Source organism: Equus asinus, chromosome 9 (genome assembly GCF_041296235.1).
Source record: "Equus asinus isolate D_3611 breed Donkey chromosome 9, EquAss-T2T_v2, whole genome shotgun sequence".
NCBI classification, from domain to species: Eukaryota; Metazoa; Chordata; class Mammalia; order Perissodactyla; family Equidae; genus Equus; species Equus asinus.
In genome coordinates this window covers 21,565,762-21,584,325 of record NC_091798.1, presented here as the reverse complement: position 1 = coordinate 21,584,325, position 18,564 = coordinate 21,565,762, and the positions used below count along the sequence as shown (strand labels likewise).

At 46.3% G+C, this 18,564-nt stretch overlaps 1 protein-coding gene and 1 long non-coding RNA gene across 14 annotated transcripts in view; one reads left to right on the top strand and one right to left on the bottom strand.

Moving 5' to 3' along the window:
* Nucleotides 1–1,792, top strand: part of LOC106832150 (uncharacterized) — a 149,871-nt gene extending 148,079 nt beyond the window's left edge. The window contains exon 6 of the long non-coding RNA XR_011505737.1: nucleotides 65–1,792. This is a non-coding gene — a long non-coding RNA (uncharacterized lncRNA). The remainder of the gene's footprint in view (nucleotides 1–64) is intronic.
* Nucleotides 1–18,564, bottom strand: part of ATP10B (ATPase phospholipid transporting 10B (putative)) — a 286,627-nt gene that overhangs the window by 32,507 nt on the left and 235,556 nt on the right. For all 13 annotated transcript variants that reach the window (XM_044777708.2, XM_044777711.2, XM_070517124.1 and 10 more), the window contains 5 exons: nucleotides 12,318–12,509; nucleotides 10,234–10,831; nucleotides 7,756–7,865; nucleotides 5,664–5,790; nucleotides 2,523–2,707 (listed from right to left, as the gene is read on the bottom strand). In XM_044777708.2, coding sequence (XP_044633643.2) covers nucleotides 2,523–2,707; nucleotides 5,664–5,790; nucleotides 7,756–7,865; nucleotides 10,234–10,831; nucleotides 12,318–12,509 — 1,212 coding nt within the window. The remainder of the gene's footprint in view (nucleotides 1–2,522; nucleotides 2,708–5,663; nucleotides 5,791–7,755; nucleotides 7,866–10,233; nucleotides 10,832–12,317; nucleotides 12,510–18,564) is intronic.

Below are 18,564 nucleotides of genomic sequence, written 5' to 3'. Positions count from 1 at the left end.
AATTCTGTGAGAGAGAGGATTCTGAGAGGGAATTCTGTGAAAATGATGGGATGTCACTTTCCAGGTTAATTTACAAAAAGACTGTGGCTACGATTTGGTGCTCTTTCTCACCCTCTTGGATGGCTTGCCCTGGGGAAAAAGCAGCTCCGTGGAGAGGCCCACAGGGCGAGGAACCGAGGCCTGCCAACAATCACGTCTGTGAGCTTGGAAGAAGGACTCGTCTCCATCCTCAAATGACCCATCCAGTTGAGCCTTTAGATGAGCCCACGACCTTGACTGACAGCTTGACTACAACCTCAGGACAGACTTTGAACCAGAGGTACCCGGCTAAGCCACTCCTGGACTCCTAACCCACAGAAATTGAGTGATAACAAAAATCTGCTATTTTCAGCTGCTAAGTGTTGGGGTAATTTGTTAATTAGTAGAAATATTGTGCTAATAAGTATTTTTCTTCTATGCTTTTATTTAACCCTCCCAATAGCCCCTGAAACAAATCTTTTTAATCCCTATTTTACAGATGAGGAGACTAAAGTTCAGAAAGGTGTGGTATCTGGACCATAGTAAGCCTTCAATATATGTCATTAATAATACAACAATAGTTGCTATTCTTAGTTCCTGTCTAATACTGGACGCCCTTCTAAAATTCCTTGACAGAGCAACACTTCCAGTGATGGGTTAGTAACTCTCTCATCTTACAGATGAGAAGCCTGAGGTCGAGCCAGGTCCCATAACTTGCTTGTAACTTTAAGATACATAACAAAGAAACGGTAGTGCTAAATCAATTTATAATGAATTAGGCAGATTAAAACCCTTGGAGGAAATATCCATTGAATATGTAATTACATTAAACTGTGGTTTAAATAAATCTGAGATTTGGAATGGATTTCCCCAGTGTCTATCTTAACATATCTATGCAGCCACCACTTTTTCCCAGACAAGGGGATGAGAAAGACTAATATTACAGGTTTAGCAGACCCAGGGGTGGGGGCAGGGCCTAACCATCTCGGAGGGTCCCGGATAACTTTAAAACAGTTGACAGTGACTTAACATGGAGTGTGGCCCACTGCTCCTTAGCAACTTTGGCTAATTAATTAACAAACATCTTCAGCTCCTTACAGAAGAGCATTGCATTTCACAGAACCCAAAGAAGCCCACTCCATCCTCGGGCTGCCTGACTCAGGTTTGCCAAAGTCCTCCTTCTGGAATCACCTGGAGTGAAATGATCATTGCAAGCGGGGCAGGCACACATCAATGGGGATCACAGGGATCAAGCACTCAAGCAAGCTGCAAATTACTTTCTTTCCTAAGCATAATATTAACACCAAAGATTTCCCTGAGATTAAGTTCATTTCGAGAATTCATCGGGGTTTAATCTAATCATAGCGCAATCTGCGCACCTGACAGGAAAGTAATGATTTTTCCAATTTATCTAAGGGCCTAAGGCACTTTTCTCAGTATACTCTACCTTTGGTGGTGGTGGTTGTTTTTTTTTTAATCTGTATATGTGGATTCTTCATGGAATAAAAGCCAAATTTAAACCTCCCAAACTTCTGTGCTGGGTCCAGATCAGCCTCAGGCAAAACGGAAAGAGATTCCACCATGTTCCCTGCCTCTTTTTCTGTGCCATTCTTTCCCTTTCCCACCTTCCCCTCTCTTCTCCATTCTTTTCCACACAGCAGGCCCTAGCTCTCCAGGTGCCCTCTACCCACCAGCCCTGCAATGCAGTGCTGTCCTGTTCCCTTTTGATAGCATACATCACAATGCCTGCTTCCCATGTTCATCAGCCAAGAAGATAGTGGAACCTGACCTTCTGGAGTTAACATTGTGAAAATAGATTTTTCCTCTTAAATGTAAAATTGTGTTACATCCTTGAATATATACAGCCCTCTCTTGAAACCTCTCTCCCTGCCATCCACAACCTATTTGGGTTGAAAATTGCAGTTTTAGGACTTTGTTTTTCTTTCTCTCCCTCACCCCATCAAAACATACTGGTCTCATATATCATTCCCTCCAGGTTTTAGTCCACGGCAAACCAGTTTGATACACAAATGAGAGCTGAAATTTTAAACTCAGACTATCAATGGATGAGTTAATCCAAAGTATAAGAAATGAACAATTGAGGTTTTATGAGCAAGCAATATGGTGTAATGCACATAGCATTGGCCTGGGAGGAGAGCAGCTTTCCAGACTTAGTCTTTCTATCAGAAACTACCAGGCTGACCTTGGGCAGGTGGTGGCCCAGGTGGACTTCATTTCCTCATCTGTAGAATGGGGAGAGTGGGTCAAGGGTGGAATTTGGGAGAGGGGAATCTTTCTAATACGTACTGCTGGAGGTAATATAAATAGGCTGGTCAACCATGTGTGGGGATGAGGCAGGAGATGTTGGGCTGGATGACTTCCAGGGCCCTATGGGCTCTAAGATTTGGAGGTAGGGGTGCTTCCCCTGTGTACCCAAATCCCACCCCTAAGCCTGTCTCCTGTTGGCTTGGCACTTAAATGTCTGAGCCGTACTTAGGCCTCACCTGACTCTCCGTGTTAATGGAGTAAACGGTGTCGGTCTGATCTAGCAATCTGCAGGAATAGGCGATATTGACCGCTGTCTCCTGCTTATCTCCAGTCAAGACCCAGAGCTGGATCCCAGCCTCCCGCAGAGCAGCGATTGTGTCTGGAACACCTTCCTGCAGCCGGTCTTCGATCCCAGTGGCTCCTGGAGTGATCAAAGATACCAGAGCTCATATTTATGGTGAAAAACTAGCTGCTTAATTTCCCCAAAGCCCTATCAAGCCAGGCAATGATTATTAAATGTCTTCCACGTTCTAGGCTGTGCTAAGTACCCAGGATACAGCAGTGAAATAGACAGACCTAGTCCCTACCCTCTTGAAGCTCAAAGGCCTGTTGAATAAAGATTGATAACTGAGCTATATGAGGAGAGAAGCCCAGGGTGCCACACAAACTTTTATCAGAGACCCAAACTTCATCTGGACGGTCAAGGAAGGCCTTGCTGAGGAAGTGTCATTGAAGCTCAAACCTGGAAGATAAAGTCAAGAGACGGGGACGGAGGAGAATTCCAGGTGGAGGGATTAGTGTGTGTGAAGCCCAACGGTCAGCGTGGAAGACGACACAGCGGGGTGAGAGGTGAGATCAGGAAGGGAGGTAAGGGGCAGGAGCATGCAGAGCCTGTCAGGGCATCGAGGGATTCAGAATTCATTTAGTAGCAAAGAAAGCTCCAGCAGGGAGTAAAGCTGGAGAGCGACAGGACCAGTTTTGAGTTTTAAGATCATTCTGGAGAACAGATTGGAGATTGGAGGCAGCAGGAGGAGATTCAGGGCTAACAGTGAGTTGGAGGCTGAGCAGGAGTGCAGAGGAGAGCTGACCGTGGCCGGGACCCGCACAGTGACCATCGGAGCACAGAGAAGTGGAGAGACTGAAATCTTTGCTCTGCAACTGCTCACAGCAGAATTAACCGAGACTCAAGTTTTTGATAATATTCTTGGAGAGAATTAAATATGCAGATTCCATAATTTCTGAATGATCTCAAGCTTTACACCAACCCTGATGAATATATACCCAAATATTGAATAGTTGCTAAGCGATTAAGCCAAAATAAATCTGCATTTAAATTGAGATTCATTTCAGAGCACAGACTAATGGCTGCCCATTTCACTCTGGGCAGGAGCAAGGCAGTTCATTTCTTTTAATAATCCCAAGTGACAATAGGTTGGCAAAGCAGTTACATTGGATGCATATTGAAAAGATCATTTCATTTTGTGGGACCCAGCGTGAATGCAATGCAGCTTTTACTGGCACGGCAGTTTCCTAGTGGTAGGATGAAATCTCTTCCTAGCCCAGTCCTCTCCTTCTGCAGCCAACTTGAGGGAAGAAAACTAACCTCTCTACCCTGAAATGTGCCTGTTTTGTATTTCAGACCCAAATGCACAGGAGAACAACCCCGTGAAAAGTGAAGGCTCGATCCTCACTTTTCCCTCCAAGGCTTAGCCTGGAAGGGGAGACTCTGAAGCTGATTTACATTACAGGGAGGCAGAGTGAAGGAGAGGAGAGGAAAAACACATTTATTTGTGTGAAAGAGAAAATGAAACAGGAGGGTTGTGAGAGCCTTTCCCAGCCAGGGAAGCCGACAGGTCCTGACAAGTGTGCTCTCTTTCATGCAGAACCAGCTGAGGAGCACTTCCAGCCCCTGAGCCCAAGGTGCTCCCCTGAAACAAAAGAAACCTGGGGGTGGGGGGGGCAAGAAGGGGGTCAAGTGCCATAACGGGGTGACACTCCCATGGCCTTGTGTGGTGGATAGAAGCTCTGGCTTCTGTTGAAACGAGTTCTTGCAGCCAGCTTTCCAGGGGGCCTTGTGAGGCAGTAGGCAGAGGCCCTGCAGTCAGACACAGGAAACTAAAGGCTGAAGGAGGGGGGAGCAAAGCTCTTGCCCCATGCTTGCCGCCCGTCCTACCAAGTCTTGCTGCCACCTTTTCTGTGTAAAGGCATCACTGTCTTCTTACAGCGTTCCTGGCACTGTCCTCTGGCACCCTGGCTGGCTGAGAGCTTGGACTAGTGCGATGTATCCAGAGGAGAAGCTAAGGCTCAGAGGGGTGTGGGAGTGTGTCCCTGGGCCCACAGCAAGGTCTCGATAGGGCCCAGATTTGGCCCTCGTCCTCGGTCAGCAATGCCTCCCAAGATGAAAGAAGGCTTGGCCCTGTGGCCAGTGTGTGCATGGTGTTCGGACACTGTCTTTCCTAGATCTTGTTCCCGAGCTGTGAGGAGATTAATCCTGATAAATAAAGCTCCCCTCTTCTTCCTTGGCAATGCTTTTCCTCCAAAAGAAATACAATGCTGTCTCTTAATTGGTCTCCATGCTTTTCATCTTTCCCCAAGCATATCAGTCTAACTTCCACACAGCAGCCAGAGGAATCTCAGGAAAGCACAAATTTGCCCTGCTTTTACTCCCCTCCCCCCTCCAAACTTTCAGCATCTGACCTACGTGGCCCTTGGTAATCTGGGTCCTGCTGACCTCGTTCGCTTCACGTCATTTCTTCCCCACACTCCGTGGTCCAGCTATCTCAGCCCTCTGAGTTTCCAGGCTTTCTCACCTCCAGGCCTTCGTTCGGGCCCTTCTCTCTGCCTGGAACACTCTCCCCCTTTGCCTGACCAGCTCCTCTTCTCTGTGCATCCTCCTTGGCCCTAGCGAGGTCGGCATTTCTACTTTGTGCTTTTATCCCACCAGGTACATCTTCCCGCCCTCATCACGCTCTGTTGAAATTACCTGTTTAATCTTCCAGATTCCTTGTTAACCTCTGAGCTCTAGGAGGTCTGGCCTGTGACACTCGCTCCCTGTCACAGCCCGATGCCTGGCATGCTCCTTGGCCCGGAGTAGGTGCTCAATAAACATTTGAATGACTAGAGGAGAAGCAGCCAAACTCCCAGGCTTTATCCAGCAGGGAGTGCAGGACTGCTCCTGGGGCATCCTCAGGAAGCTCTGTGTGGAGTCTGGGTTGGGTTTTGGCACATCCCTTTTGTGCCAAATACCTGGAAGGGCACCCCAGGGAAGGCTCCTAATTGAGACACATCTGTAACAGTGTCAGAATCAGGGCCAAGAACTCCCTTCCCACCTTGCAGCATTCCTTTTTTTCATTTAATCACGACTTATTTTTAGTTACCAAGTAAGGTGAGTTGATTCTCCAGATGCTCTGCAACCTTCATGAGAAGCTCGTCTCGGTTGTCGAGGGATGCCTCGGCCTCACGCCGGAAACTGGCCCATCGCCGGAAGTCCTCTTCACTTACGACCTATGGGACAGGAATAGGCTTGTTCCCAGCTCTGGGTGAATCCCTCCCCCTTCCCATGTGCTCGGTCTCGTATGGGCCTGTTTGAGCTTCACTACACAATCAGATGGGGCTTTCTCCTCAATGATTTTTTTCTTTCGAGACATGAATCAATGAAGGATTGATCCTCATGTTCCATTATCACCAAGCATCTGTTGAGACCTTGCTATGCTCTGGGCACTGGAGGTATAACTGTGATCAAGACAGACAAGATCCCTGCAGGCCTGGGCTTACGTGCTAGTGGAGGGCGAGACACATCATCCAAGTAAATAATTTAAGAGAACAGATCATTTCAAAGAGTTCCATATGGAAAATGAAGAGGGTGATATGATGGAGTGTGCCTGGATAGACGGATAGCTGTGGGAAGAGGGGTATTTCATTTGGATCTTCAGGTATCTTAAACAACGGGACATGCAAGTTGAGATCTAGTGATGAGAAGGGTTCAGTCATGGGGAGGGGCAAGTGCAAAGGCCGTGAGGCATCGATGAACGTGGCTCTGTTTCTGTTTCTTGAATATACCAGTTGGCTGAAGGATGGAGAGCCAGGCAGAGAGGAGCCAGCAGTGAGGCTGGAAAGATAAGCAGTAGCTAGGTCCTGCATAGCCCCATAGACTGCTCCACCAGCTGCTGGAGGTGCCCAATAGCTGGAAGAATCTAACTAGAGGACACATCTTCCTCCTTTGGAGTCCCATAGCACTTTTAGAACCCTCTGCTGGCATCACATGCATACTGTCTCTTATAGCAATGAACGATTCTTTTGTCCACACATCAGATATTCCTTAATTTTCCCTCTGTGCCTGGTGCTATAGGGGAAACCAAGGGGACACAGGTCGGTCTTTTGCTCTTGAAGAAGTCACAGTCTTATTAGAAGAGGTAAAATAAGTACAAATAATTTCAGTGGAAAATAGAAGGTGGCAAGGGTATAACCACAATTTATAGAGTAATAAGTGCTGACAACTGTCCCAGGCACTGTACATGTGTCACTTTAGTTAATCTCCATGACAACTGTATGAGATAGAGAGCACTAGGACCATTTTACAGATAAGAAAATTCAAAACTCAGAGAGGTGAAGAAACTTGCCCAAGGTTACACAACAGAGAAGTGGTGAGATTGGGACTTGTATCCAGGTAGGTCTGGCTTTACAGTGGATGCTCTTAAACTGTATGTGGCACTAAGCACCATAAAAGAGATGAAGCTCTCTGGGGATTTCTGGAAGAGAAACCACTTCTAGCCATCTAGAAACATATGCCCATCATAGCTCCCTTACCTGATTTTAGGGTCCTCATTAGATGCTCAGCTCCGGGATTCATAGCTCCCTTTGCCAGCCTCCCTGGCGGGGGCTGCAAAGCCAAAGACCTGCAGGGCCTGACGTAGGTGATGTACATGACTATAGCTGGGCCAAGGGCAATGCAATAGGGAATGGTGGGGACTGTGACCAGCCATATAACACAGCAGAATATATCCCTCATTGAAGGGATCAGATGCCACATGGCTCTAGCTGTTTGCTGCTATTCAAGAATGGAGACTCAGTTTGCCAGACCCTCTAAGTTTTCAAGAGAAAGCAGAAATCTAGATTTTTATGTGATTACATAAAATCTCCCAAATTTCAAATCTAGGCAAGTAATGCAAACTTCAAAAGGATACTTTGAAGGCAAAAGTATAACATCAAAAAATGATGTTATGAGTTATGGCTTATCAATGACATATGTAACGAGAAGCAGAGAATAACAAAGCCACAGTGATATGGAACCTTACCATTCAGATTTCTGCCCCAGCAATATTGTCAAAGTCATGGGTCTTTGTGGTGAGTCAGAATAGCTAATTTTGAAAATATTAAAACAACCAACATTAAAGGTCTTCCAAAAAGAAATAGAAAAGATGGAATCAGGGTTGAGGCTTTTCAGTTACTAAACGAGGAGTGCGTTCTCACCTTCTTGGCGATGCACAGGGTTCGAAGGCCATCTCTTGCATACAAGTCCAGATGCTTCTGGGTCCGGGCTCTGATTTTCCTCACCTTCTTTTCCACATCAGTGTCAGTCACTGTCAAATAGCCATTGTCCCCCATGAGGTCATGTACAAATGCTTACGGATACCTACTCCTAACACTCTGGAATCTTTAGAGGAGGAACCACCTTACAGCCCACTTCAGAAACACAGGGGAGCTGTCAGGGTGCCCTGGATGGTGATGACTCCAGGAGTCCTTAAATTGTCTGCTCTCTATATCTGATGATCAAAAGCCTGGCTGAGAAAAAGTCCTATTTAAGGAGGGTAGGTGGTCTCAAATATTGTTCCCAATCACCTGTTTGCAATCAGAATCACCTGGGAACTTCAACAAACACAGATTCCCAGGTCCAGTTGAAGCCCGGCTGAATCAGGGGACCAGAGGTCTGGGTCTCTGCTGATACCTAAGGTATGTTCCACGTAGCCACTGTAGATCCGGGTGACCAACTGTTTGCTAGCTCTTAGACATACTATCCATTACCTTCTCTGTCATCGACTTCAGCCCTTACGTTAGGTTGGGTTCCAAGACAACTACAGAACTGAATCTCATTGCTAAGTTCTTCAGCACATTGGGTTTGCCCAGGTAGGCTTTCTTCCTATATAAGAAATGGTCTTAGCAAAATATTTTTTGCATTTCCTATAAATCTAGTGTGAAAAACATTTCACTGTGTTGCTCAAAGTCCCCTTTATGAAGTCCTACATGTTTCTTTTAGAAGAAATTTATCTTTTTCTCTTGACATTCTAGTACTTTTATCTATCAGATAAGAAGAGGTTTTCAGCCTGGGTTGGCGGGTATGGGGCATGATTGATGCCTCACCACTTCCTTTAAGATGTCACAGACATCACTAACCAATTGTAGCTCTTTGTAAAGCTGAGCTTGGAAAAGCTTCAGGATCTGTCTTTACCAGGGCTGGATGGAGATTTTTAGAGGCCTAAGTAGTAAGCAGTTGTTTTGCACCTCATCCATCTCTCTATATAATGCAAAATGAAAAACACAATTCTTAACAGTAAGATAAGTATAAGGAAGTCCAAAAAAACTCTGATTTTTCCCATGATACTATTCTAAGGCTGTTTTCATGCAATATAAAAGTCCTTTCAAAGATTATTTTCTCATTTTTCAGGAGCTACTGTTTTCCTGATGCCTTAAGCACAGTCTTTGTGCATTTTCTTATTGAGCACTGTCCATAATGTTTTATTTTCAAAGACATCAGATCCTGGGATTAAACCATTTTGCCTTTGACCTGTGTGACTTTACCTTTTTGCCCAGGCTACCAGGAACCTCAGGGTCAAGTTGAATGTTGAAATACTGTAAAAATATTAAACCTGGGGTTATTTTCTCCCTCCTCTTCAAAGGGTTGCTTCTCAATTTCTATAGTAACATTGTGAATGTGTCTTTTATTGGAAGCATCTCTAATCCATTTTGGAATCAGGTGAGGAACAAATGAAAAAACGTCTCCAGGGCAGCTTGGATGGGTGTTGCCCAGGGATAGAGTGCCATGGCTCCCTTGACTCAGAAACACTGAATTCACTTGTCTGCCAGAGTCTGGGGATGAAGAGACCTAATTAGCTCCCTTCCCATTCTAAACACTCATCAATCCCCACGAACCTCTTGGCTCTGATCCACAGCTGATAATGCAGGAGGCACTGGGCTGCCTGGGCAATTCTAAAGCTTGGCTGGAATCTCCTATCCTGGGAGAATCATAGCCCCATAACTGTCTTCTCCTTGTTAGCAATCAGGAAGCGGCTGCACGCTAATTCATGTCACTCCAAAATTGGATGCTGATATGTAGGGACTTTGGAACATTTTTCTGGCTTGGCACAAGTTTATGAAAATCCATTTGTGGGAGGCTTGGGAAAAGGATAATAAAGAGGGACACCTGAGGCTTCCCAGAGTGAACTGAGCCTGGTGCATGATTCTGACAGCACGGGGAGAGCTCTGAACTGGATTCAGGTTACCTGGGCCTAGGATTGACCATGAGTTAACTGTGCCATCTTTCTTAAGTCACTTCCCTCTCTGGGTGCAGCTGGCTTCTCTCCAAAACTAAAACTTAGGACCACAGTGCCTTCTATGGTATGTTAATAGATGTCCTGATGAAACAAACAAAAAAAATGTGTATGGACAATCCATGTTTAAATGAGTTTGGAAAACTGGAAACTGGGATAAATAGAGTTAAAGAGGTTTCTCTATTACCAGACTGCCCAAAGTCTTTAACAAGCTAGCGAGCACTATAAATCCCTAGGTCGAGGAGAGGTAGGATGCAGCGTGTTTTAAGGAATTTGCTTTGAGGAGAGATTCTTGTGGGCCTGCGTTCCAATTGGTACCCCCTGGAGTAAGTGACACTGGAACTTGACCTCCTCATTACCATTCCACACTGCCTCTACGGAGCCCTGGCGAGGTGGGACTTACTGCAAGCTGGGTCTTCCAGCAGGTCCATGATAACGGAGTCAGCACCCTTGGTGTAGACAACAATTTCACGGGTCAGTGGGTGCCTCACAACCACGGACATTCTCTTCCTGATGGAGTCGAAACCCAGGGTGCAGAGGACGTCAAAGGTAAGGCAGGTACCCTGGGGCAAGCGCACAGTCACCTGCTCGGGCGTCCGGGACACCAGTGTGAAGCTGTAGGCATGGGCGGCATGTACCAGGGCAGCCTCATCAGGGCTCTCGGCCTCGTAACAGAGCTCGGGGCTGGCCAGGCCTAGGGCTGGGGCCTCCAGCACCTCCTCTAAGGAAGCGGCCGACCCAGACCTCAGGATGTCGCCCTGGTCCCATGTGCTGCTCCTGTAGCCACCATCAGTAGAGTAGTCTCCACTGCACACAGACGTGTCATCCCTTTCATCCGAGTCCGAGACCGGTATGTTGGGTAAACTCTCCCCCAGGTCAGCGTCAGAGGGTGCAGTAGACGAGAATGACTGGCTGAGGCTTGAAAGCTTCAACCTCTGGAAGAGCTGCTGAATCTTCTCCAGGGACAGGCCCAGAGCCTTGGTCGAGGGTGGCTCGGTGACCTTGTGGTCCAAAGAGAAAAGTGGAACGTTACTCTCAATGTTTGGAAAAATAGCAAGCCGTCTTATGGCAGAATAGGAAGGTCATTTTGCAATAAGTGAATTATTTGGGGCTTCTGTGATTGTGGGCAACTCTTCTTCTCTCTGTGAGCCTCAGTTTACCCGCCTATAACATGGAGGAGTTAGGCCATTTGTTTCCTTCCAGCCCCGGCATTGTAGGGATTAACAATGCTCATTTTCCTCTATCTTTGGACCATCCATTCTGATCACAGACAAAAGAAAGAAAAGGAGACAAAAGCCAGACCCACAGTGAGGGTTCACATTCCCTGAACTCTTCCCACAGCCTTGTCTGCCGTATCTTTGTGTGCAGCATCTCATTTCATTCTCCCAGCAACTCTAGGGGATACAATCATCATCCAACTTATGGAGGAGGAAACTGAGGCACAGAGAGGTTAAATAAATTGGCCATGCTCACCCAGTGTGTAGGAAGCAGAGCTAGGGCTCAAATCTGGGTCTGCCTGACTCCGGAAATTAGACTCTTGAGCTCCCTATCAGCTAAAGCCTCCCCATTAACTTGAGAATTGAGCTGGATGCTGTCCTTCCCAAAATGGTACTTCTTCTCTTCTCAAAAAAAGAGTTAATTTCTCAGATAATGCTTCCTGCCTCCCAAAACTCCTTGAAGACTTCTGATAACTTGGTGACTTTTCAGTGGCTGAAGTGGCTTTTCAGGGTAATATGGAATCTGGAAGTAATAAGGGGAGGCTCTGGCTTGGTGCCTGGGTGAACCTTCTTTTTTTCTTGATTTTACAGCCACAAGTGGTAACACCTAATGTTCTCATCAGTCACTCACAAGGGAGCTTGGGTGAGAGTTCGTGGATAAAGACAAATCTATCTTTAATACTGAAAAGTCATTCAAAGTGTAACCTTCCATCAATGGCCATCCAGCTGCATTAGCTCCCAATTGGCAGAACATCATACATACTGTCAATTATTTTCTTAACCCCCATATAAAAGCAGAGACCAGCATAATATGATATTCTTATGGAGTCATACAGATGGTTCTGCCATGTATTAACCATACAGCCTTCATTAAGTCACTCAAGTTCTCTGAGCCACCGTTTCCTCGCTTGTTAAACCCAAAGACATACTTCACAGGGTTGCTGGGCTGTGAGGATTAAATGAAAATGCAGGTGAGTGTTTGGAGCCTGGTACGTACCAAGTGCTCAGTAAATATTAACTCAATATATACCCAGATAGACACAAAATTTGAAAGCTACACAGAGAGCTCCCTATATGACTTTTTCCGTTATATTTAAAAATGGGGAACATAGGCCCAGAAAGGATAAGAGATCTGTTCAAGGTCTCACAGGCATGAAATGAGGACACTGTGGCTAGGGTTCAATGTCTTGTCTCTCTGTTCAGGGCTTCACTGCTCACCCTACCCCTCCTCCCATCCACCCTCCTACCCCCCACCAGCACCGGTTCTCACCCTCTGCCTGGGCTCGGTGCTTGTGGAGACCATGACGGAGTTGCAGATGGTTAGGGCGAGGAAGAAGTCAGCGATGGAGGAGATGGTGGAGACGGAAGACTTGGCAGGTGTGGTGTCTGACAGGGTCTCCAGCCACAGAGCAGCATCTTGCACCTTGCTCAGTAGGTTTTTATCTGGAGTCACATCTTTTTCCTGGGACAGAAAGGCCTGGGTGAGAGCCTTTTCTGAAGGGACTGGGAAGAAGGCCCCCTCCAGCAGGTGCTTTTCTCAGAAAGGATGATACAGTCTTCCCTGCCAGCTTGTATCCAGCACGCCTCCCCCTCCCACAGGCCTGGTCACAGCAGATTCTTATTTGATTCCTCCCTTTCCCTCAGTCCCACGTGTCCATCAGTTATAGGCTGTGACAGGTCTTCCCTCTGAGTGTCTCCCTATCATTTAACCCTCATTCCTGATGCTTCCAGCCAGGCTCAGACTCTCTGGCCCTCAATCCTGAATTTCTGCATCAGCCTCTAAACGGATGTTGCTGCCTGTCACACGTTTTCTTTTCAGCCTTCGTATGTTTCACTCGTGCATCGTCCTAAAACACCATTTCCCTCAGGGTACTCTTGAGCTCCATAAACCTTCAGGAGATCTTCATTGTTGGCATGATCAATTCAGGCTGGCATCTAAATTCTTTCACAACTGGCATTTCCACTTTTTATTCCCACCGCTTCTCAACACGGACCATCAGCTCAGCTGGGTGGTCTGTTGGCTGCCTCCTGGATGAATACTTCTATGCCTCTGATCTCACCTTATTTGAAAAGTCCTCTCCTGTCTACCCAAATCCTACCTTGACTTCAATAACCATGAGAAGTCCCACATGTCCATGAGGTCTTAGCCAGCCCACAGTGAGTTCTCTGTCTCCTGAACCACAATAGCAGGTTCTTAACTCAAAATGTGCACCGGAGTTGGGCAGGTGAGGCGAATAATGGAAGTGGGCCAAAGTGCAGATGACGACACCATGGGATGGTGGGGGCTGTGACACCTGGCAGGTCCTATCTCATCTAAAAGGTGGCAACTGCTCTGCTAGCGAAATGCTCCAGTGTTGGTCAAGTTTGCCCAATCTCTTGAGTTTTCAAGAGATGATGTGGGCTGGATCTGACTCATGGGTTTCTAATTTTTCATGTCTTTGTAGAAGTTGCCACTTGTACGATCCCTTTGGAATTCACTACATGTTGACCTATATTTTAAATTTAATTTTCCTTTTTCTACGTTTAATCTCTCTAGAGATGAGGCAAGAGCCTCAAAGACAGAGACTGTGTTTTTCATAAAGTCGTATCTTCTAGAGCTCCAACTATTGCTTTGTTTGAGGCAGAAGTTCAACAAACACCAGCTCTCAATAGTTAGATATGACAAAAGCCATTCTGCAAAGAAGTTTCCACATAAGACCATTTCCATCAGTGTTCAGAAGTCACAGTATAATTAAAGTTTAGAAGAGAGTCAATGGCTGAAAAAGATGGACTGAGGGAATCTTGACTGATTTATGCAGGGTGAAGCCTGAGGGCCAATGAGCTAGCAGGCTTTACAAATAATAACCCAAGTGGAGATTTAAAAAACATCCTCTGGGGAAATAGTCCTCAGACTGTGTCTTCTCTGACTACCAAATGCAGTGACTCCAGAAATCAGACTCTGTCCTCCCCAGGGCTGCTGGCACAGGTGAGAGCCACGGGGGAGGAAACCTGGACACACGGAGCCCAAGGTGCTGGTGCCTGGAGGGATGAGAGCTGGATTTTCCAACAGCAGGGAGATTAAGGGAAACAGGGACTGGAGACGTGGTGGAGCAAACACCCTTCAAAGAGTTTCAGCCTTCATTTGGAGTGGTCTCCAAGATCAACATTCACACCTCCATCTTGTTCATAACATCTTAAGAAGACAATGTCAGACAAAAGTCTATTTATTAAAAGGAAGATGCTAGATGCTAGTAAAACTGCATCAGGTCTGCATTTCCTTTCATTGCCCTGTAAATAATAGTAAACAAATGATCTATACCATGTGGTGCCACTGACTTCAGAAATCTTGGGAAGGGAGCATGCCCCATCTTTTCTTTCTCTCTTTGAGTGCAGTCTTCACAGCAGGAGGTCACATTGATGAAACTCTTCCTACTTTTCCAAGCAATGTCATTTATGTGACCTGACTGCGTTCTCACAGTCATAAGTTGAAATGAAACTAGTCCCAACTTAATTGAAACCCAGAGAGATGAGATGACTTGGCCAGTGTCACCCACTGAGTTGGTGTAAAGCCAGAATCAGATGCCAGACGCCCTGATTGCGAGTCTCGGGTTTTCCCTCTCTGTGGTCATGGTAAAGTTGCTATGTTCCCTTATTAATGCTCCTCTGCAAACTTCTCTAACAAGATTCCAGGCTCCATCCAGTGCCTGCCATCAGCTTACCAACACCACTCAAGGAACTCTGAGCCCATTTCTCACAATAGTAATGATGGTTCCTATTCATGTAGTGTTTCCTATATTCTGGGGACATCCATTTTCTCAGTGCATGCCCACAGCAACGTTATCTGTTGAGAGCTATTATCCTCCCAGTTACTTCTGAATTTTAGGTAAGGAACGGCTGCCCAGGGAGATTAAGTGTCTTGCCTAAGTTCACACAATAAGTGAGAGAGATTCCTTCAGTTGATCCAAGATAGCCTGACCCCAGAATTCATGCTCTTAACCTCCATGCCAGGGTGACTCCCCGATGTGAAGGACATGGCCTTTGACACTTGTTGACACCCCAGTGTCTTCAGTTCTGGCATCCCAAACACAACTGATGGGTTTATATATCTAATCCTTAGGGCTCAGCAGATAGCTCATGAGATTACAAAGGAAATTATGGGAATCTTCCTTTTCAGGAAATAGATTTCATTTTCTGTGGGGTACATGAACGGGATGATTTTAACCCTTACCACAGATACCCAGAGTTGGGAACAAGCTTGGAGGTCATCCAAGGCAAATACCCTGCTGTCCTGGTGATAAAAGTGAGTGTCAGCGAGGAGGCCAGTGAACCACTCAGGACGCACGTTCAGCTCGGGGCAGAACTAGGGCAGCTTTCACATCACCTGACTCCCAGCCTCTGAGAGCACACTGCTTTGCTCCAAGCCATGCATTATGTATTTCCAAACAGTGACACAGTTAAAATGATTTAATGGTTATTTATTGCATGTCCATTTACCCTCTAGTCTCTAAGTGCCATGAGGGCAGAGAGTGTCTGTGATGTGTCTCCAGTGCCTGGCAGACCGCAGGCACTCAAACCTTTGTTGACTAACTTCTAGCTAGGACACCCTGCTACGTCACCACTGATTAGCTCACAAAGTCTCTGTTAAAACTCTTCTTTAGTGTATTTCCACCCAATCATAGAGTGATGAGTTAAAAAAAATCTCTGCAGAGGGCCTACTTCTCTCTGGCCTTGGCAGCAGGCCCAGCCCACAGGTGTCAGCAGCAGATGTCAGTTGAGCTTTATCCAGTCACCACCGACTGTTTCCCCAGGCAAGGTTCTGCATGGTTCCCTTGGTCCACTGGTTTCCTGTCTGGTCCATTACCATTTAGAAACTTGGCACTTAGGACACTTAGAGAGAAAGCAGTGCCCCACCCATCTCTGGGCCTTTTGGCTAATCTATTTCTCCAAAGGAAAAGCAATAGAAATTTATGGGGCTACCAGTTGTTGAGATTAGAGCTTTGTGGCAGCTGGTTGGATCTATTGCAGAACACCTAAAGCTCAGGCAAACCCTCTCTGAGGAACATGATCTCTGACCTCATGCTACTCCCTCAAGGATCCCATCATTATCAATAGATTACATTTGTTGACAACTTTATAGCCAAGTGCTAAGGGCTTTCTTGTATGTCATTTAATCCATCATAACAGCATTGAAATAGCTATCATTCTCCCATTTTAATTATGAGGTGAAGGGGGCTCATTGAAGTTAAGTAACTTGTCTAAAGTCGCACAATCAGTAGAAGAGCTGGGTCTTGAATCCAGTTCTGCCTGATGCCAAGACCTGAACTCTTAAACACTATGCCAGCTCTTCCCAGACTTTAACGAGCACATGAATCAACTGGGCATCTTGCTAAAATGCAGATGCTGATTCAGTGGGTCTGGAGTGGGGCCTGAGCATCGACATTTCTACAAGCTCCCCGGTGGCGCTCATGCTGCGGGTCCGAGGACTAGAGTTTGAGTAGCAAGGATCTGTGCTACATGGCTGCCCTGTCACCCCTGCTTCTTTCCTGGCTGGGGTGTGTTCCACAATGAAGGCTGGAAAAGTAGGCTAAGCCCCACTGCGCCACTGACCTCTCAGTTTTAATGATAATGCACTCCAGTTCACACTGGTGACTGTCACTGATTGGCGGCTGCAGTTTGTCACTATAGGAATCCTTGGAACCAGCAGTGAAAGTAAACAGGAACCCTGGTGCCTAGGCCTGGAAAAAGCTCTTCATGGCACACTTCCGCCTACGTCTCCATCTCTTCCTTCGCCTTTCTCTGTCCTGTACTTTTGTTCCAGCTGTTCCTCAGAACCCCAATTCTCCATTTTGCTTGTGTAGATTTTCTCCCACTACAACAACGTGCACTCCTCACCTCTCTGACCAGATAGCCTTTTCCTTGCTCTGGTTCTTTAATTCTGTCTCAAATTCAGCTCAGGTGCTAACCCTTCCAGGCCCCCTGAGGCCTAGTCTGATGTACATGCACCTCTCCTGGGCTCTGAGAGCACTTCAGCACCCATATATCCCAACACTGAGAGCACGGTCCTATAGTCACTGGGTTCTTCTTGCCCCCTCATTGGGTTGTGAGCTCCTAAAATGAGTGAAAATACCCTGTTAGAGTTTATATCCCCAACGCCTAGAACAATATATGTCATATTGTGGGTGCTTACTGAATGTTTGTTGACTGACTGGCTGACAATAAATGAAAGGCTATTTTAAAGAAATGTACACATTGAGAAAACATAGAACTGGCAGAGAAGGGGGGAAGCGGACCTTTCTATTTGTTGTTGGTCGTTGTCTAAACTGGTACAATCTCTCGGGAAGTATCAATCAAAATAAAAACTCACACACTCATAATTCAGCAATTCGGCTCTAAGAACGAATATTAGAGAAAAATTCACACATGTATAAACAGATGATGGCTCAACCATCCAACAAATTCTAACAACCATTAAAAAAGATGAGGCAGCTCTCCATTGAATGTCTGTCTACATGTATGAAATATTCCCCCAGATTCGTTAGGTCAAAAAAAGGGCAAAGTCCAAACAGTATGTATGGTATGTTCCTGCTTGCAGTAACGGATGTGCTCACATGCATACCACACTCGTGTGTTTCTATATGGGTAAAACACCTCTGGGAAGGACACAGGAAACAGCAAATAACGGTTGTCTCTGGGGTGGTGGGGAATAGAGGAGGACGGAAACTTACTTTCCACCTTTGACCTTTGGCTCCTTTTGACTACTTAACCATGTGGTCATATCACCATTGTGGAAACAAACTTTCTTGGGTTTTGGGGAGCTGGAGGCTGAAATCGTGTTTAGGGCGGTGTTGTTTCTGCCCTGGCTGAGGTTGTGCCCTTGATGATACTGAGTTTGGTTCCAGATCTGGGAGAGCCCAATGTTAGTAAATATTTGCTTCAATAGAAGCACATGGATTATTAAGGTAAGCTTTTCCCAAATGTGATGTCAGTCCCAAAGGAAAAAAGTCAGTGGCCCAGCAAGAAGGGACTTTCCCAGATCTTATAAGACCTCAACCCCTTGTGAACAGAGTCACTGTAGCCATGTGCACCCACTGGGGACTCTGGAGGCTCAGAGAAACTGAGATAAGCTTTAGCTGTTCCTGCCCTGTGTGTTCACATCACATCCAAAAAGATTTTGTGTGCTTGGCTAATTGAATCAGGACTCTTATCCAACTTTCCGTGGGAGTGTGTGTAGGTGGACTGTTCCCGCCAGCCTGGAGCAGACCCGAAGGGCTGCACAAATCTTTTCCAAAGAAAGAAAGGAAGACCAAGATGCAGGAAAGCAGGCAGAGGGCCAAAGACACCTTTACTCTTCTCTATGGCATTCTTCCCAGAGGGCAGCAGGGGCCATGCCCACAGAAGGGAGTGGTGGTGCAGTGTGGAGGGCCTAACCGGCTCCTATGTAAATTACGTGATTAGGAAGACACTCCTTGGTCTGACGATTCTGGAAAACATTTTGCAAGTGGCACTTCTAAACAAAGATTCTCTGCTCAAATCTTGGC